Source organism: Cucurbita pepo, chromosome LG11 (assembly GCF_002806865.2).
Source record: "Cucurbita pepo subsp. pepo cultivar mu-cu-16 chromosome LG11, ASM280686v2, whole genome shotgun sequence".
Lineage (NCBI taxonomy): Eukaryota > Viridiplantae > Streptophyta > Magnoliopsida > Cucurbitales > Cucurbitaceae > Cucurbita > Cucurbita pepo.
Window position 1 is genome coordinate 6,866,480 of NC_036648.1, and position 12,969 is coordinate 6,879,448.

Genomic DNA, 12,969 nt, shown 5'->3' on the forward strand with positions numbered 1-12,969 from the left:
GTCTCTCTATGTACCATAAAAACACAGCTTCTACTAGAAAATATATCAAGTGAATTCACCCTTCAGTCATCGTGGCGTTCAATGTCTATAACTTCTCTAAGCCCCATTTCTCATAATTTAATTGCTAAAAAACCGAAGAGCATTTATAAAACCACAGACGCTGCTGCTCACAGCTTTTATTCAGATTGATCTCACAGTGCTGACAACCCATGAAAGCTCCTAGCATCCACAGTAGAGCCTAGCATCCACAGTAGAGCCATGGATCTGATGTCTCTCGTCGTCTACCCTTCGATCGTCAACCGCTTAAGAAGCATTCTTCTGAATCCACTCGACTAATGTGGCAACGCCGAACCCTGTTGCAGTGCGCTTTTTGTCACTGAAGACAGGGCCTGCCATGTCAATGTGCATCCATTGGACCTTCTCATCAACAAACTACAGAAACATGATTCCAAATATGAGTCTTCTAAAGCGTAGAACTAATTTAGAGGATAATCTCATCTTCAGAGGCATGGTAGATTTCTAGAGCTAGTCAAGTCAATCAATGCTGAATGAAAGCACAAAGAGATGATCAAACTACTCCCTTTCAGGAAGTTCAATAAGAAGATGATATCCACCTGTTTCAGAAACAGAGCAGCTGTAATGGCACCACCCGGACGACCACCGGTGTTGACCATATCAGCCACACTCGACTTCATCGACTCCCAATAACTATCCTCCAATGGCATCCTCCAAAGTTTCTCACCACTCGTTTCTGAAGCAGCCAATACCTCTTTTGCCAAGTCATCACTAGGTGTAAAGACACCTGGAAACGAAAGGGAACTCGATATGATAGACATACACTTTATTTCACGCAAACCACATGTTTATTTGCATCATTGAGTAAACAACAACAACCAACCTTTTGAAGAAGTGAGTAAAATTTTATCTATGGTGGCGATATTGTATCCGAAATCAAACCGATATTAATACTTTTTCCAGAGTAATACTCAGGTATGATATTATACAATCCTGTTAGATCCTTATATAACTGAAGTAAATTCTTGTTTCAACCCAAGGGGAGCGCACGTAATGCTTCGGTTGACAGTTTGACTCTTTATTTTCTGAAGAATTTTGAAACTATCAATTTCATTTACTTTTGTAGTCTCCAATTATAAAGCCAGGTGTTTGAGAGAGGAAGGAAAACGAAAAGGTTCGATATCGGAAGTATCTCTAACCATTCAACATTTCTAGAACTCTTGGTTAGAGGTAATCCCTTTTCTAGAACTTTTGTCTAGAACTTTTGTCTATAGGAACTGGACAATCCTATTTGGTCAAATACATGGCGACAAACTCCTATCTTCCTTTCATCAACAAGTTCCATTTTCTACTTTCTACTTTCTACTTCCTTTCATCAACAAGTTCCATTTTCTACTTTCTACTTTCTACTTTGTCTTTGATGACCGGAGTTTTTAACAACTCACAAGAAAACCTATTTGTCATATTCTTCTTTACAGATCGACTATAAAGCAAATGATGCTCGGTCGGTTACCATACCTGCAATTGAAGGCCCGAGAGCAACTATGCAAGCACCAGTTAGAGTAGCCAAGTCAATTACCTGCAAAGAAATTTAATGTTGCATAAGAAAAGAACAATATCCAGAACTATTAGTTATGACATATCTGGTTACTGCGTAATGCCATAAAAATGAACACAATTTATCCAACTTACACAATATTAGGCAACTTATAAATGATCATGCACGTGTTTTAACTTGCTAAAGCTAGATATTATATGTTAGGATTAGAAGGAACGAGTTCAAGCATCATAGCTACCAACTTAGGATTTAATATCCGATAGGTTCTAAACATGTAAATGACGTAAGGCCAGACAGGCCTGTGAGTTGTCCCATGAGATTAGTCGAGGCGTGCAAGAGCTGGTCTTGACACTCATTGATATTAAATTAAAATACGATAGACTACATGGAAAAGGGCGGATTCATTATTAACTATTTTTAGAACTACAGGTATCCGAGGTTCAATAGATTTATTTTTTTAATTAGATATTGAATAAATCCGCAATATCGACGTTCAATCCAAATTAATCAATCATCTAATATTAATTTATGAATATATATACCTTGTCAACGCCCTGTTTACAAGTATAATCCAAAGCATCAGCGAGCGTAAGCCTGCCTTCAGCATCAGTGTTATTAACCTGAAAACTGGCCAAAATGAAGGTAAATAAAAGGATGATGTATACTATGATTTGTAAGAAGGGGGAGAATAGATCATCAGAAAGCAGGTATCCAGAAAAAGTATAAAGATCATCAATATTCAAAAGCATGCAGGTCCAATTCCAGTCTTTTTCAGCTACATTGAACTGCCATTAAATGCTCGATTTTACATCTCATGTCATCACGATCGAGTATGTGCTTATCGTGGGTAGCATTAGTATCACTCTTATTGTTACAGTTACAATTATTTTTATCAGTGAGTTCCATTTTTAGAAGGTAGGCAGAATATTGTGGTTTCGGTAAGAACTTTCCATACTGTTACAATCAAATCTTAAACTGTTTCTTATCCATCCACTCCGAATCAATATAACAGCGAAATTCGGCTCAGCCACACAGTCTGTGTCATCTAAATGACAAACAATTTGGGTCCAAACCGAACACAAACATAAACAATTACAATGATTTTAGCCCGAAGATACTTTTTATGGTTCATTCGAACAAAGAAGATATACCTCTATCGTCTTTCCATTTGAAGCAGTGATAATATCTCCAGGTCTCATGCCAGTTCCACTTATCATGTTCTCACAGGCAGCGATGACAAAATGAACCTGTTTGATTACAAGAAAAAAGGAATACAAGCTCGTAAAACTTATAAGTACGTTTAAGATCCTAACGATATTAAAGTGGTGAACAGCTCAAATGTTTTACCTCCACTCCAAGAGGCTTGATTTGGCCGATGGCTTTTGCTGCACCAAGAACTGCTGCTGAACCTCCCATGTCAATTTTCATTATATCAATTGAACACCCAGGTCCAGTTTTAATGTTATAGCCACCACTGATGGAAAGAAAAGACGGAGTGTTAACCAACCATATGTTGACTTAAGGACATAAATAAAACCTTATATGAATTTAAGTTGATTCTATCAGAGTAATAAATACATCCATTTCTAATTTCATTGAGCATTTTCTAAAGAAAGTTCCGATTTTGGTCGACATATAATCACCTGTCGAAGGTTAATCCTTTACCAACCAAACCCAATTTGACCGATACCGGTCCACTGGGAGGTTTGTAACACAAGTGGATAAAATGGGGAGGATTTGTGGAGGCTGCAGCAACACCAAGGTAGGAGCCCATCTTCAATTCTTTGCATTGCTCTTCATTCAAAATGGTTGCAGAAAGAACATCGCTGTAAGTTGATGCAATCTTTGTAGCCTCTGCTGCCAGTGCCCCTAATTTGTGGATGTAATTTAACAAGGTCAATACTGCGCATGCATCGATCATAAAATAAACGCTATGACACGTTACATCAATTTGAAACTCAAATATTTTCTTTAGGGTACACAGACTAAAAAATGTAACTGGCCTTCCGTGCCACTGGAAATTTGAAACACGCAGAGGCATATAATCGACTAGGAGGAGAGTAAGGAATGGATTTTAATAGTTAAAACGTAAAATCGAGCGAACCTGGGGTGAGTACATTTGCAGGTGAATTGACAAGTTCTCTTCCTAGAAGTATCCCAGAACTGAGATCTTGAGCATATTTCAGCTTTTTATCTACTTCAGCTCCAGATCCAAGACCAATAAATTCCACAGATTTAAGAGCGGACTTTTTGGACTCTGATTTGTATCTATTGTCTTCAAATATCCCAAGTATAGTTCCTGTAATCCATTCAAGCAAAAGAGAGAATTCAGTATCAAATACAACAACAAGCTGCTCTATCCAGAAGATGAGACAAGTACCAGATGCAATGGCTGAGGCAATGTTGGGCTTGGATTCAGAAGAGTGTTCCTGGGAAGAGGCAAGGGATATAGCAACTTCACTTGCTTGAGATGCCTTCGCTGCTGATGCAACGGCCTCACCTAGACCTCGAAAGGCTGCTACATTTGAAGCTGACTGTCCAAGGCCAATCAAACTAACCCTCTTAGTGCCAAGACCAGGATATCTAATAACCGTCGATTGGCCAACCTTTCCGGTGAAGTCTTCCTCAGCAGATACTTCAGCCAACAATCCGCCCAAGCGCGAATCTAGCTTGTTCAAAATCGGATTCTTAAACTTGGAATTTTCATCCTTGTCCACATCTTTCTCTGTCACACCAACTGCAAGCAAATCTCCTTTCCATTCCAAGACATCAATGTCTTTTGCCCCAAAAGATATCTTTGAGACATTTTCACAAACAGGTAACATACAATTAGTACTTCACAACAAACATGAACACCCCAAAACCTCTAAAGAAACAGAATTAAAAAAAAAAATACAACACCCGATCGTTCAGAGTGTTAGAAAATCGATATCAGTTCCAACGATGAATACCGATCAAACGAACTAATAACAAAACGCAATCCGTAACGCAAATGAACAAACAAAGAGACCGAAGCAAATCCATCATGTAGAATAGATCCTCGTAACCCACATTTCAAAAAGCATCAACACAATCCCAATCGATTCAACCTCAAAAACCCATTAAGAGAAACCAACCACGCAATTCCTAAACTTCAATCCAAGAAAACCCAATCAAACAAAACCCACCACAAGTCGAAAAACAAGACAATCAAGAACAAACAATCAGTGGAGTTAACATTCCAATGACCAAATCACCTGGGGGGCTTCATTAGGAGCAGGATTTGTGAGGCCGAGATTGGCCCGGGCCAGGGAGTGAGCCATGCACTTCCCTCCACGAGAACAGAAGCGAAAAAAAGCAAAAGAACCCCGAAGAGAAGCAGAGTAAGAAGGGTGATAAAAATGGGTTAGTTTCCGGAGAACAAAAGAAGAAGAACGAAAAGAATAAGAGGGAGAAGAAGAAGCAAAGGTAGTTCCCAAAGCTCCAACAATGGCGGCCATTTTACTTATTTGTAGTAAATCGTCAGCAAAAAAGAAAGCATCGATTTGCTAAAAGATTAAAGAGATAGAATTCTACGTTCTATGATGGGTTGGGTCTGCAACCTAAGAGATGGGCTGAGGGTCGCTCTTCCTCCTGAAATCTTTTTTATTTTCTAAAATTAATATATTTTTTTTAATCTAATTATATTTAATTTTAAAATATAGAAATTTGGGAATGTGGATGAAAAATAGTAGAACAAACCCTAACGATCAAATATGTTGGAGGATGAAAATCTCAGCTAATTTAGAAAATGATAAGGGTTTATGCTCAATGTACAAAGCAAAGTCATGAGAGTTTATACTCAAAGTCGACAATATCATATGGAGAGTCGTGTTCGTCTAACATGGTATCATAGTCATGCCCTAAACTTAGTCGTGCCAATAGATTGGTAAATCTTCAAATGTTGAACAAATGACTCCAAAAGAAAAGGAGTCTAGCCTCCTCGAAAGCTAGTAAAAAATGACTAAGACAAAGAGTCGAGTCCTCAATTAAGGGGAGGCGTACTTTGTTTGAGGGGAGATGTTGGATGATGAAAGTCCCACATCGGCTAATTTAGGAAATGATCATGCATTTATAATCAAGAATTACTATCTCTATTGGAATGAGGCCTTTTGGGGAAACACAAAGTAAAGCTACGAGAGCTTATTCTCAAAATGGAGAATAGTATACATTGTGGAGACTCGTGTTTGTCTAACAAAATATTCGGCCAAAGAAAATAAAAATAAAAGTTAGAATCCTAAATCCCACATCGGAAAGTATGGGGAGGAGGAACTAAAAAAAATCTATAAATAAGACCTCATGCCCCCTTGTATTCAAAACAAAGCATCACTGAGGGATGGAGTAAATACATGGCGTAACCTTCTGCAACCGAAAACCACAATCCTTTGACAAACAACCAATCATCAACTCTTCCATTGTCGTCAATCGTGTCTGGGATACGTAAATTCTTGATCCATGGCGAGATCGCTCAGGGACTGGGAGAGCGAGTCAGTGACCAAACATGTCAACACCACGCACGGGAGTGGTGAAGCTTGCTCTCAAATCTCTGTTTTTACATCTTACGTTATGTTTGAGTTTGATATTTCAACACGGAGGAGCCATGGAGAGGTAGGTACTTGAAATGATACTAGTGATCTGGGGTTATAAAATATATGAGGTAGGTGTCTCGTCAATGAACAAACACTTTCAATTACCTGCAAAAGCAATGTTGTCACATCAAATTACTATTTGATTAATGTATGTCCAAATATAAAGGTGAGTTGTCAGATTTTATATATTTTGCTTGCTGTACTGTACTACTCACCTCGAGTAACTGTCCTAGTGTCTATTGGTTTTGGTCTTTGGGTTGTCAATGTTGCTTACTCTGTCTTTTCCAGCTAAACACTGCAGTATGGTTTCTTTAGCCAAACACTGCAGTTCCCTAATGGAAGGAATTCCCTATATTTGTCTTTTTTTGGAACCATTAAATCAATCAAAGGAATCAGATATGACTTGTGCTCATTTACGTTCGTCATTACTTTGTCAAACGAGTAATTAATACAAATGACTATGCCGGCAAGAGTGATCTTGAGAGACAGAGGAGGGAGAAGAGGGGTAGGAGAAGAAACAGAGAAAATGAACTTATTAGGGACAAAGATCTCATCAATTTTTCCATTGGAAAGTCTTCCATTGACAGGTTCTTCCTGCACACTGTTCTCCATTTATCATTTGTTCCCCCTTTGTTTTGTTGCTTGTAGACTAAAGGTGATCTTCAGTCATTCCTTTCCCTAAAGGTGACATTTATCACCGTGATCTTCATTTCCTGGATCTTTTATAAGATTTTGTAATTTGGAATGAGATATCACATGGGTTCGAAAGAAAAAATCTAAAGAGAAGAAACAGTATTTGCCAAGGGTGGGCTTAGATGGTTACTAATGGTATTAGAGTATCGGCAGGTGTGTCAGTGAGGGTGCTGGGTGGGTCCCCAAGGGGGTGGATTGTGACATCTCACGTCGGTTGGAAAGGAAAAGTTCAAAGAATACAATATCTTCTAGCGGTGGACTTGGATTGTTACATTACTCATCATCCATCTCTCAAAAGAGAGTTGGAGTCTAATCTGTAATTTTGTGTTTTGTTGGCTAGCTTTTCTTGCTTCTTATTTTTACTTTATATTACCATCATGTATTCTTTCAGTTGTTCTCAGTGAAGCATATTGTGATAGCAAATGAGGAAATAGATTTAGGGGAAGGTGTATACATACACCAAGGAAACGCTTGATAGAAAAGTCTAAAACACTAAGAATTGCCAAGAATCCTTAACAAGAGGCTTTATTGATATTACTAATGCTTAACGTAACTTTTATTTAGATTGATTTCTCAATGCTGCAACCCTTGAAAACTCTTAGCATCCACCTTAGAGTTGTTTATTTATTGTTGAGGTCCTTGCCATGCCTGAACCTCTTAAGAAGCATTCTTTAGAACCCACTCCACAAGTGTGGAAACACCGAATCCAGTTGCAATACTCTTCCTGGCATTCCAAACGGGACCAGCAATGTCTAGGTGCATCCATTGGACATTGTCAGCAACAAACTACACAAACCAACTTCCAAGTTAGTGGGTATCTATATATCTATCTAAGAGCTCTTTAAGATATCATTTGGTTGGTAAGAACATGAGTGACAAAAATACCTGCTTCAGAAACAGAGCGCCTGTGATAGCACCGCCTTGACCAGGACCAGTGTTGATCATATCAGCGACGCCTGATTTCATAAACTCCCAATAGCTTTCCTCCATTGGCAACCTCCATATCTTCTCACCACTCCTCTCTGCAGCATCAATTACCTCTTTTGCTAGCTCTTCATTTTGTGTAAAGGCACCTGGAAACACACACATGAAACACAATCACATCTTCTTATCTTCAAATGAAGCATGAAGAATAAGATGTTTTGAAGACTATCATACCTGCAACTGAAGGCCCAAGAGCTGTTATACAAGCACCAGTTAGAGTAGCCAGGTCTATAATCTGCAAAGCATTTTGATGTTGCATTAGATATCTAATCTGTAACAGCCCAAGCCTACCGCTAGCTGATATTGTCCGCTTTGGACTTTCCCATCCGTACTTCTCCTTAAAGTTTTTAAAACGCGTCTGTTAGAGAGACGTTTGCACACCCTTATAAAGAGTGTTTTGTTCCCCTCTCCAACCGATGAGGGATCTCACAATCCTCTTCTTTAGGGCTCAATGTCATCGCTAGTAGATATTGTCCGATATTGTCCTCTATGGACTTTCCCTTCTGGGCTTCTCCTAAGTTTTCAAAACGCGTCTCCCATACCCTTATAAAAAAAAATTTGTTCCCCTCTCCAACCGACGAGGGATCTCACATAATGAATCCACAAGGTTAACGATCAATGAACATTATAAAATTGTCAATACTAACTTATTGTATATTAACCTTTTCAACACCCAGGTTACAAGTGTATATCAAAGCATCAGCAAGGCAAAGTCTTCCTTCAGCATCTGTGTTGTTAACCTGAAAATACAAAGCAGATACAATCAATGAATGATGATAGCCTAAAGATCCTTTTTTGTGGGTCAATGAACCCAAGAATATATACCTCAATTGTCTTTCCATTTGAAGCTGTGACGATATCACTTGGTCTCATGCCAGTTGCACTTATCATGTTCTCACAAGCAGGAACAACAAAATGAATCTGTTCGGGAACCAGAAAACAAGCCCAGGAGGAACAACAAATGTTAGATCTATTGGACAATCANCTGTTCGGGAACCAGAAAACAAGCCCAGGAGGAACAACAAATATTAGATCTATTGGACAATTANAGCCCAGGAGGAACAACAAATGTTAGATCTATTGGACAATCAAGAGCTTAATGACATGGAAAGGAGTGACAGATCTAATGCTTTACCTCTACCCCAGGAGGTTTAAGTTGAGCAATGGCTTTTGCTGCTCCAAAAATTGCTGCTGCCCCTCCCATATCATTCTTCATTGTTTCAATGCTACTGTTGGGTCCTGTTTTAAGGTTGTAGCCACCACTAATTGAAAGAAGAAATCAGTGAGTTACTCAAACATTTCTTGAGCATTTGCTAAAGAAACTCATCAGGGTAGTTCATGAATGATCACCTGTCAAAGGTAATTCCTTTACCAACTAAACCCAATTTGGTTGATACAGATCCACCGGGAGGTTTGTAACACAGGTGGATAAAATGAGCAGGATTTGCAGTGGCTGCTGCAGTGACACCAAGGTAAGAACCCATCTTCAATTCTATGATTTTTTCTTCTTTGAAAATGTTTGCTGAAAGAACATCGTTGTACTTCTCGGCAATCTTTGAAACCTCTTCTGCCAATTCCCCTAATGTGTGGATGCAATTTAGCTAAGTCAGTGCTATGCATGTTATACGAAGTTGATACTCAATATTAGTTCAAAGTAAGTGATAGATATTAAAGCATAAGAAAGGAGGGAACCTGGGGTAAGTACATTTGCAGGTGAATTTACAAGTTCTTTTACAAAAACCACCCCAGAACTGACATATTCTGCATATTCTAACTTTTTCTCCATATTAGGTCCAAATCCAAGACCAAGAACATCCACAGATTGGAGTAGAGTCATTTTGGGGTCTGATTTGTATCGGTTGTCGTCAAATATCCCATTTACAATCCCTGTGATACATAGAAAATTCAGTGTCTTGAACGTTTAGTTCAATACTTTGGCTGAAGCCTTTTATTAGTAAATATTGTCTGCTTTGGCACGTTATGGATTGCTGTCAGTCTCACGATTTTAGAATGTGTCTACTAGAAATAGGTTTCTACACTCTTATAAGTAATGTTTCGTTCCTCTCTCCAACCGATGCGGGATCTCACAATCCACATTTTTAGGGGTCTAGCGTTTTTGCTGGCACACCGCCCGATGTCTGCCTCTAATACCATTTGTAACAGTCCAAGCCCAGTGCTAGCAGATATTGTTCGCTTTGGCCCGTTACGTATCGTCATCAACCGTGTATATTCGGAAGAGTTTCCACACCCTTGTAAGAAATGTTTTGTCTCATCTCTAATCGATGTGGGATCTCACAATCCACCCTTTTTTGGGGTCTAACGTACTCGCTAGCACACTGCTTGGTTATTTGGTCTAATACCATTTGTAACAACCCAAATCCACCGTTAACAAATATCGTCCGCTTTGGCTTGTTATATATCGCCGCCAACCGTCACGGTTTTAAAAATGCGTTTACTAGGAAGAGGTGTTCACACCCTTATAAAGAATGTTTTGTTCCCCTCTCTAATCGATGTGGGATCTCACAATTCACCTTTTTTGGGGGGTTAGCGTTCTCGCTAGCACACCGCTCGATCTCTGGCTTTGATACCATTTGTAACAGCCCAAATCCACCGTTAGTAGATATCGTTCGCTTTAGCCCGTTACGTATCGCCGTCAGCCTCACGGTTTTAAAACACGTCGACTAGGAAGAGGTTTCCACATCTTTAATAGGTTCCTCTCTCTAACCGTCGTGGGATCTCACACCTCTCTACAAATACTCTACCGTTCTTTTGACTAATTTTTGAAGTAATTTTAGGACGAAGTATAAAGATTAGAAGAGGTACCAACTGCAATGGCAGAGGCAATGTCAGGCTTGGATTCATCCGACAGGTCCTCGGAGAAGGCAAGACCGACAGCAAGTGAAGCTGCTCGAGATGCCTGTGCTGCTGCTGCAATGGCCTCACCTAGACCAACAAAGGCTACAGCTCTAGAAGCTGATTGGCCAAGGCCAAATAAACCAACCCTCTTAAATCTCAAGCCAGAAACTCTTAGAACAATGGATTGGGCAGACTTTCCAGAGAACTCTTCCTCTGAAGAAGCCTCACCCAACAATCCACCCAAGGCTTCATTCAACCTGTGCAAAAGGGGATTCTTGAAGTGGCCCTCTTCATCCCTCTCCATATCTTTCTCTATCACACCCACAGCAACCAAGTCTCCACTCCATTCCAAGACATTAATGTCTTTTGCAGCAAAATTTACCTGCGAGGCATTTTAACAAACAGTTAACATACTCTATTACTACTCCATGCCAAACATATGAACACCTTGAAGCGCTTCTGTAACAACTCAGATCCACCGCTAGCAGATATTGTCCTCTTTGGACTTTTCCTCAATGCTTTAAAACGCCTCTCCCTGAGGAAGGTTTCTACACCCTTATAAAAGGGTGTTTTGTTCTCCTTCTCAACTAATGTAAGACATCATATTCCACCCCCTTTCGGGGCCCAGTGTCCTTGGCACTCGTTCCTTTCTTTAATCAATGTGGGACCCCTTCCAAATCCACTCTCTTCTGGGGCCCAGCGTCCTTCCTGACATATTACCTCGTATCTACCCCTTTCGGGGACTACGAGAAGGCTGACACATCGTCCAGTGTCTGGCTCTGATACTATTTGTAACGACCTAGATCTACCGCTGGCCGATATTGTTCTTTTTGGGTTTTCCCTTAAGGGAAAGGCTTTCCCTCAAAGCTTTAAAATGGATGTTTTGTTTTTCTCCCCAACTAATGTGGGACATTACAACTTCCAAAAGTGGGAGTGGAAGAAAATGCAAGAATAAGTAGATGAGCATTAAAATGCAAGAACAATGGTGTTTTGTTCTCCTCCCTCAACTAATGTACGTGGGACATTACAGCTTCCAAAAGAGGAAATGGGAAGAAAATGCAAGAACAAGTAGATGAGCATTTATGTCGGACAATATATATCGTACGAACTTTATCCATGCTCGTTTCTCGATTCTTGCCTCCTATTTCAGTTTCCATCTCTAATAAATTTGTAAGAGATCACGCTCAAGCCCCACTAGCATTGGCCCATAATATATTTTCGTGAGTATCATAATTTTAAAATGAGTTTGTTAAGGTGAAGTTTCCACGTCATTATAAAAAAAATTTGTTCCCTTTTTTAAAAAAAGGTATCTATTAGGGAGAGGTTTTCACATACTTATCAAGAATGATTCGTTCCCCTCTACAACCGACGTGGGATCTCACAATCACCTCTTGGTGGCCCATCGTTCTTGCTAGCACACTACCTAGTGTCTAGCTCTGATATCATTTGTACTAGCCCAAACCCACTGCTAGAAAAAAGTATCTGTTTTGGCCCGTCATGTAGCGTCATCAACTTCATGGTTTTAAAACATGTCTAGTAAGGAGAGGTTTCTACACCCTTATGAGGAATGCTTCTTCCCGCTTTCTAACCAATGTGGGGTCTCACAATCTTTCCACACCCTTATGAGAAATGCTTCGTTCCGCTCTCTAACCAATGTGGGGTCTCACAATCTTCCACATTGGAAATATTTAAACTAAGTAGGAGACGGAGACAGAGACGAAGAATATTAACTCATCTCTCTCTATTCTCTCTCCAGACTCCATTCAAACAAGTATTTTCCACTCAGACGAATACAGTTCCCTCCAAGTTAAATGAACATCTCTAACGATGCTCGCAACCCATTAATCTTAACAATATACAAACGAACATTCAACCCTTTAAATCCAAAAAAACTCAAACAAACTAAAGCACTCCCAAAAAAATGGGAAGAACAAGTAGATGAACATAAAATTTGGTGTGTCCTACGAACCTTAGGGGCATTGCTTGGGCCAGGGCGAGTAAGGCCAAGAGTGACACGAGCTATGTCAGCCATGAACTCAACGAAACAACAGACCAAAAGTGAGCCAAGTCTCAAAGGAAGAAGAAGAAAGTGAGTGTGGTGGTTTGGTGAAGGAACCCAACACACCTCTTTATAGTGAGCCATTGGCTAAGAGGAAAAGATCATCTTGGCAAAGATGAACGTAACTTTTATTATATTAATTTTTTTAAAACCACACATTGTTATTTTTTATTTGTTTTTTTTTTTTTTTTTTTTTT

The 12,969-nt window shown here is 39.6% G+C and overlaps 2 protein-coding genes across 2 annotated transcripts; both read right to left on the reverse strand.

Annotated features, from left to right (window-relative positions):
• Window positions 1-11: 11 nt before the first annotated feature.
• On the reverse strand, window positions 12-5,177 carry LOC111804726 (leucine aminopeptidase 1-like). The gene is made up of 10 exons (XM_023689493.1): window positions 4,810-5,177; window positions 3,954-4,368; window positions 3,678-3,872; window positions 3,217-3,442; window positions 2,921-3,047; window positions 2,725-2,820; window positions 2,116-2,193; window positions 1,534-1,594; window positions 615-802; window positions 12-432 (listed from the first exon to the last, which is right to left on the reverse strand). Exons 1-10 carry the CDS (start codon window positions 5,050-5,052, stop codon window positions 304-306), a joined length of 1,758 nt encoding a protein of 585 aa, XP_023545261.1. The 5' UTR covers window positions 5,053-5,177; the 3' UTR covers window positions 12-303.
• Window positions 5,178-5,822: 645 nt separating this feature from the next.
• On the reverse strand, window positions 5,823-12,832 carry LOC111804744 (leucine aminopeptidase 1-like). Its single transcript, XM_023689520.1, has 10 exons — window positions 12,683-12,832; window positions 10,681-11,095; window positions 9,550-9,744; window positions 9,208-9,436; window positions 8,993-9,119; window positions 8,683-8,778; window positions 8,520-8,597; window positions 8,032-8,092; window positions 7,759-7,946; window positions 5,823-7,659 (listed from the first exon to the last, which is right to left on the reverse strand). Exons 1-10 carry the CDS (start codon window positions 12,743-12,745, stop codon window positions 7,531-7,533), a joined length of 1,581 nt encoding a protein of 526 aa, XP_023545288.1. The 5' UTR covers window positions 12,746-12,832; the 3' UTR covers window positions 5,823-7,530.
• Window positions 12,833-12,969: the final 137 nt, after the last annotated feature.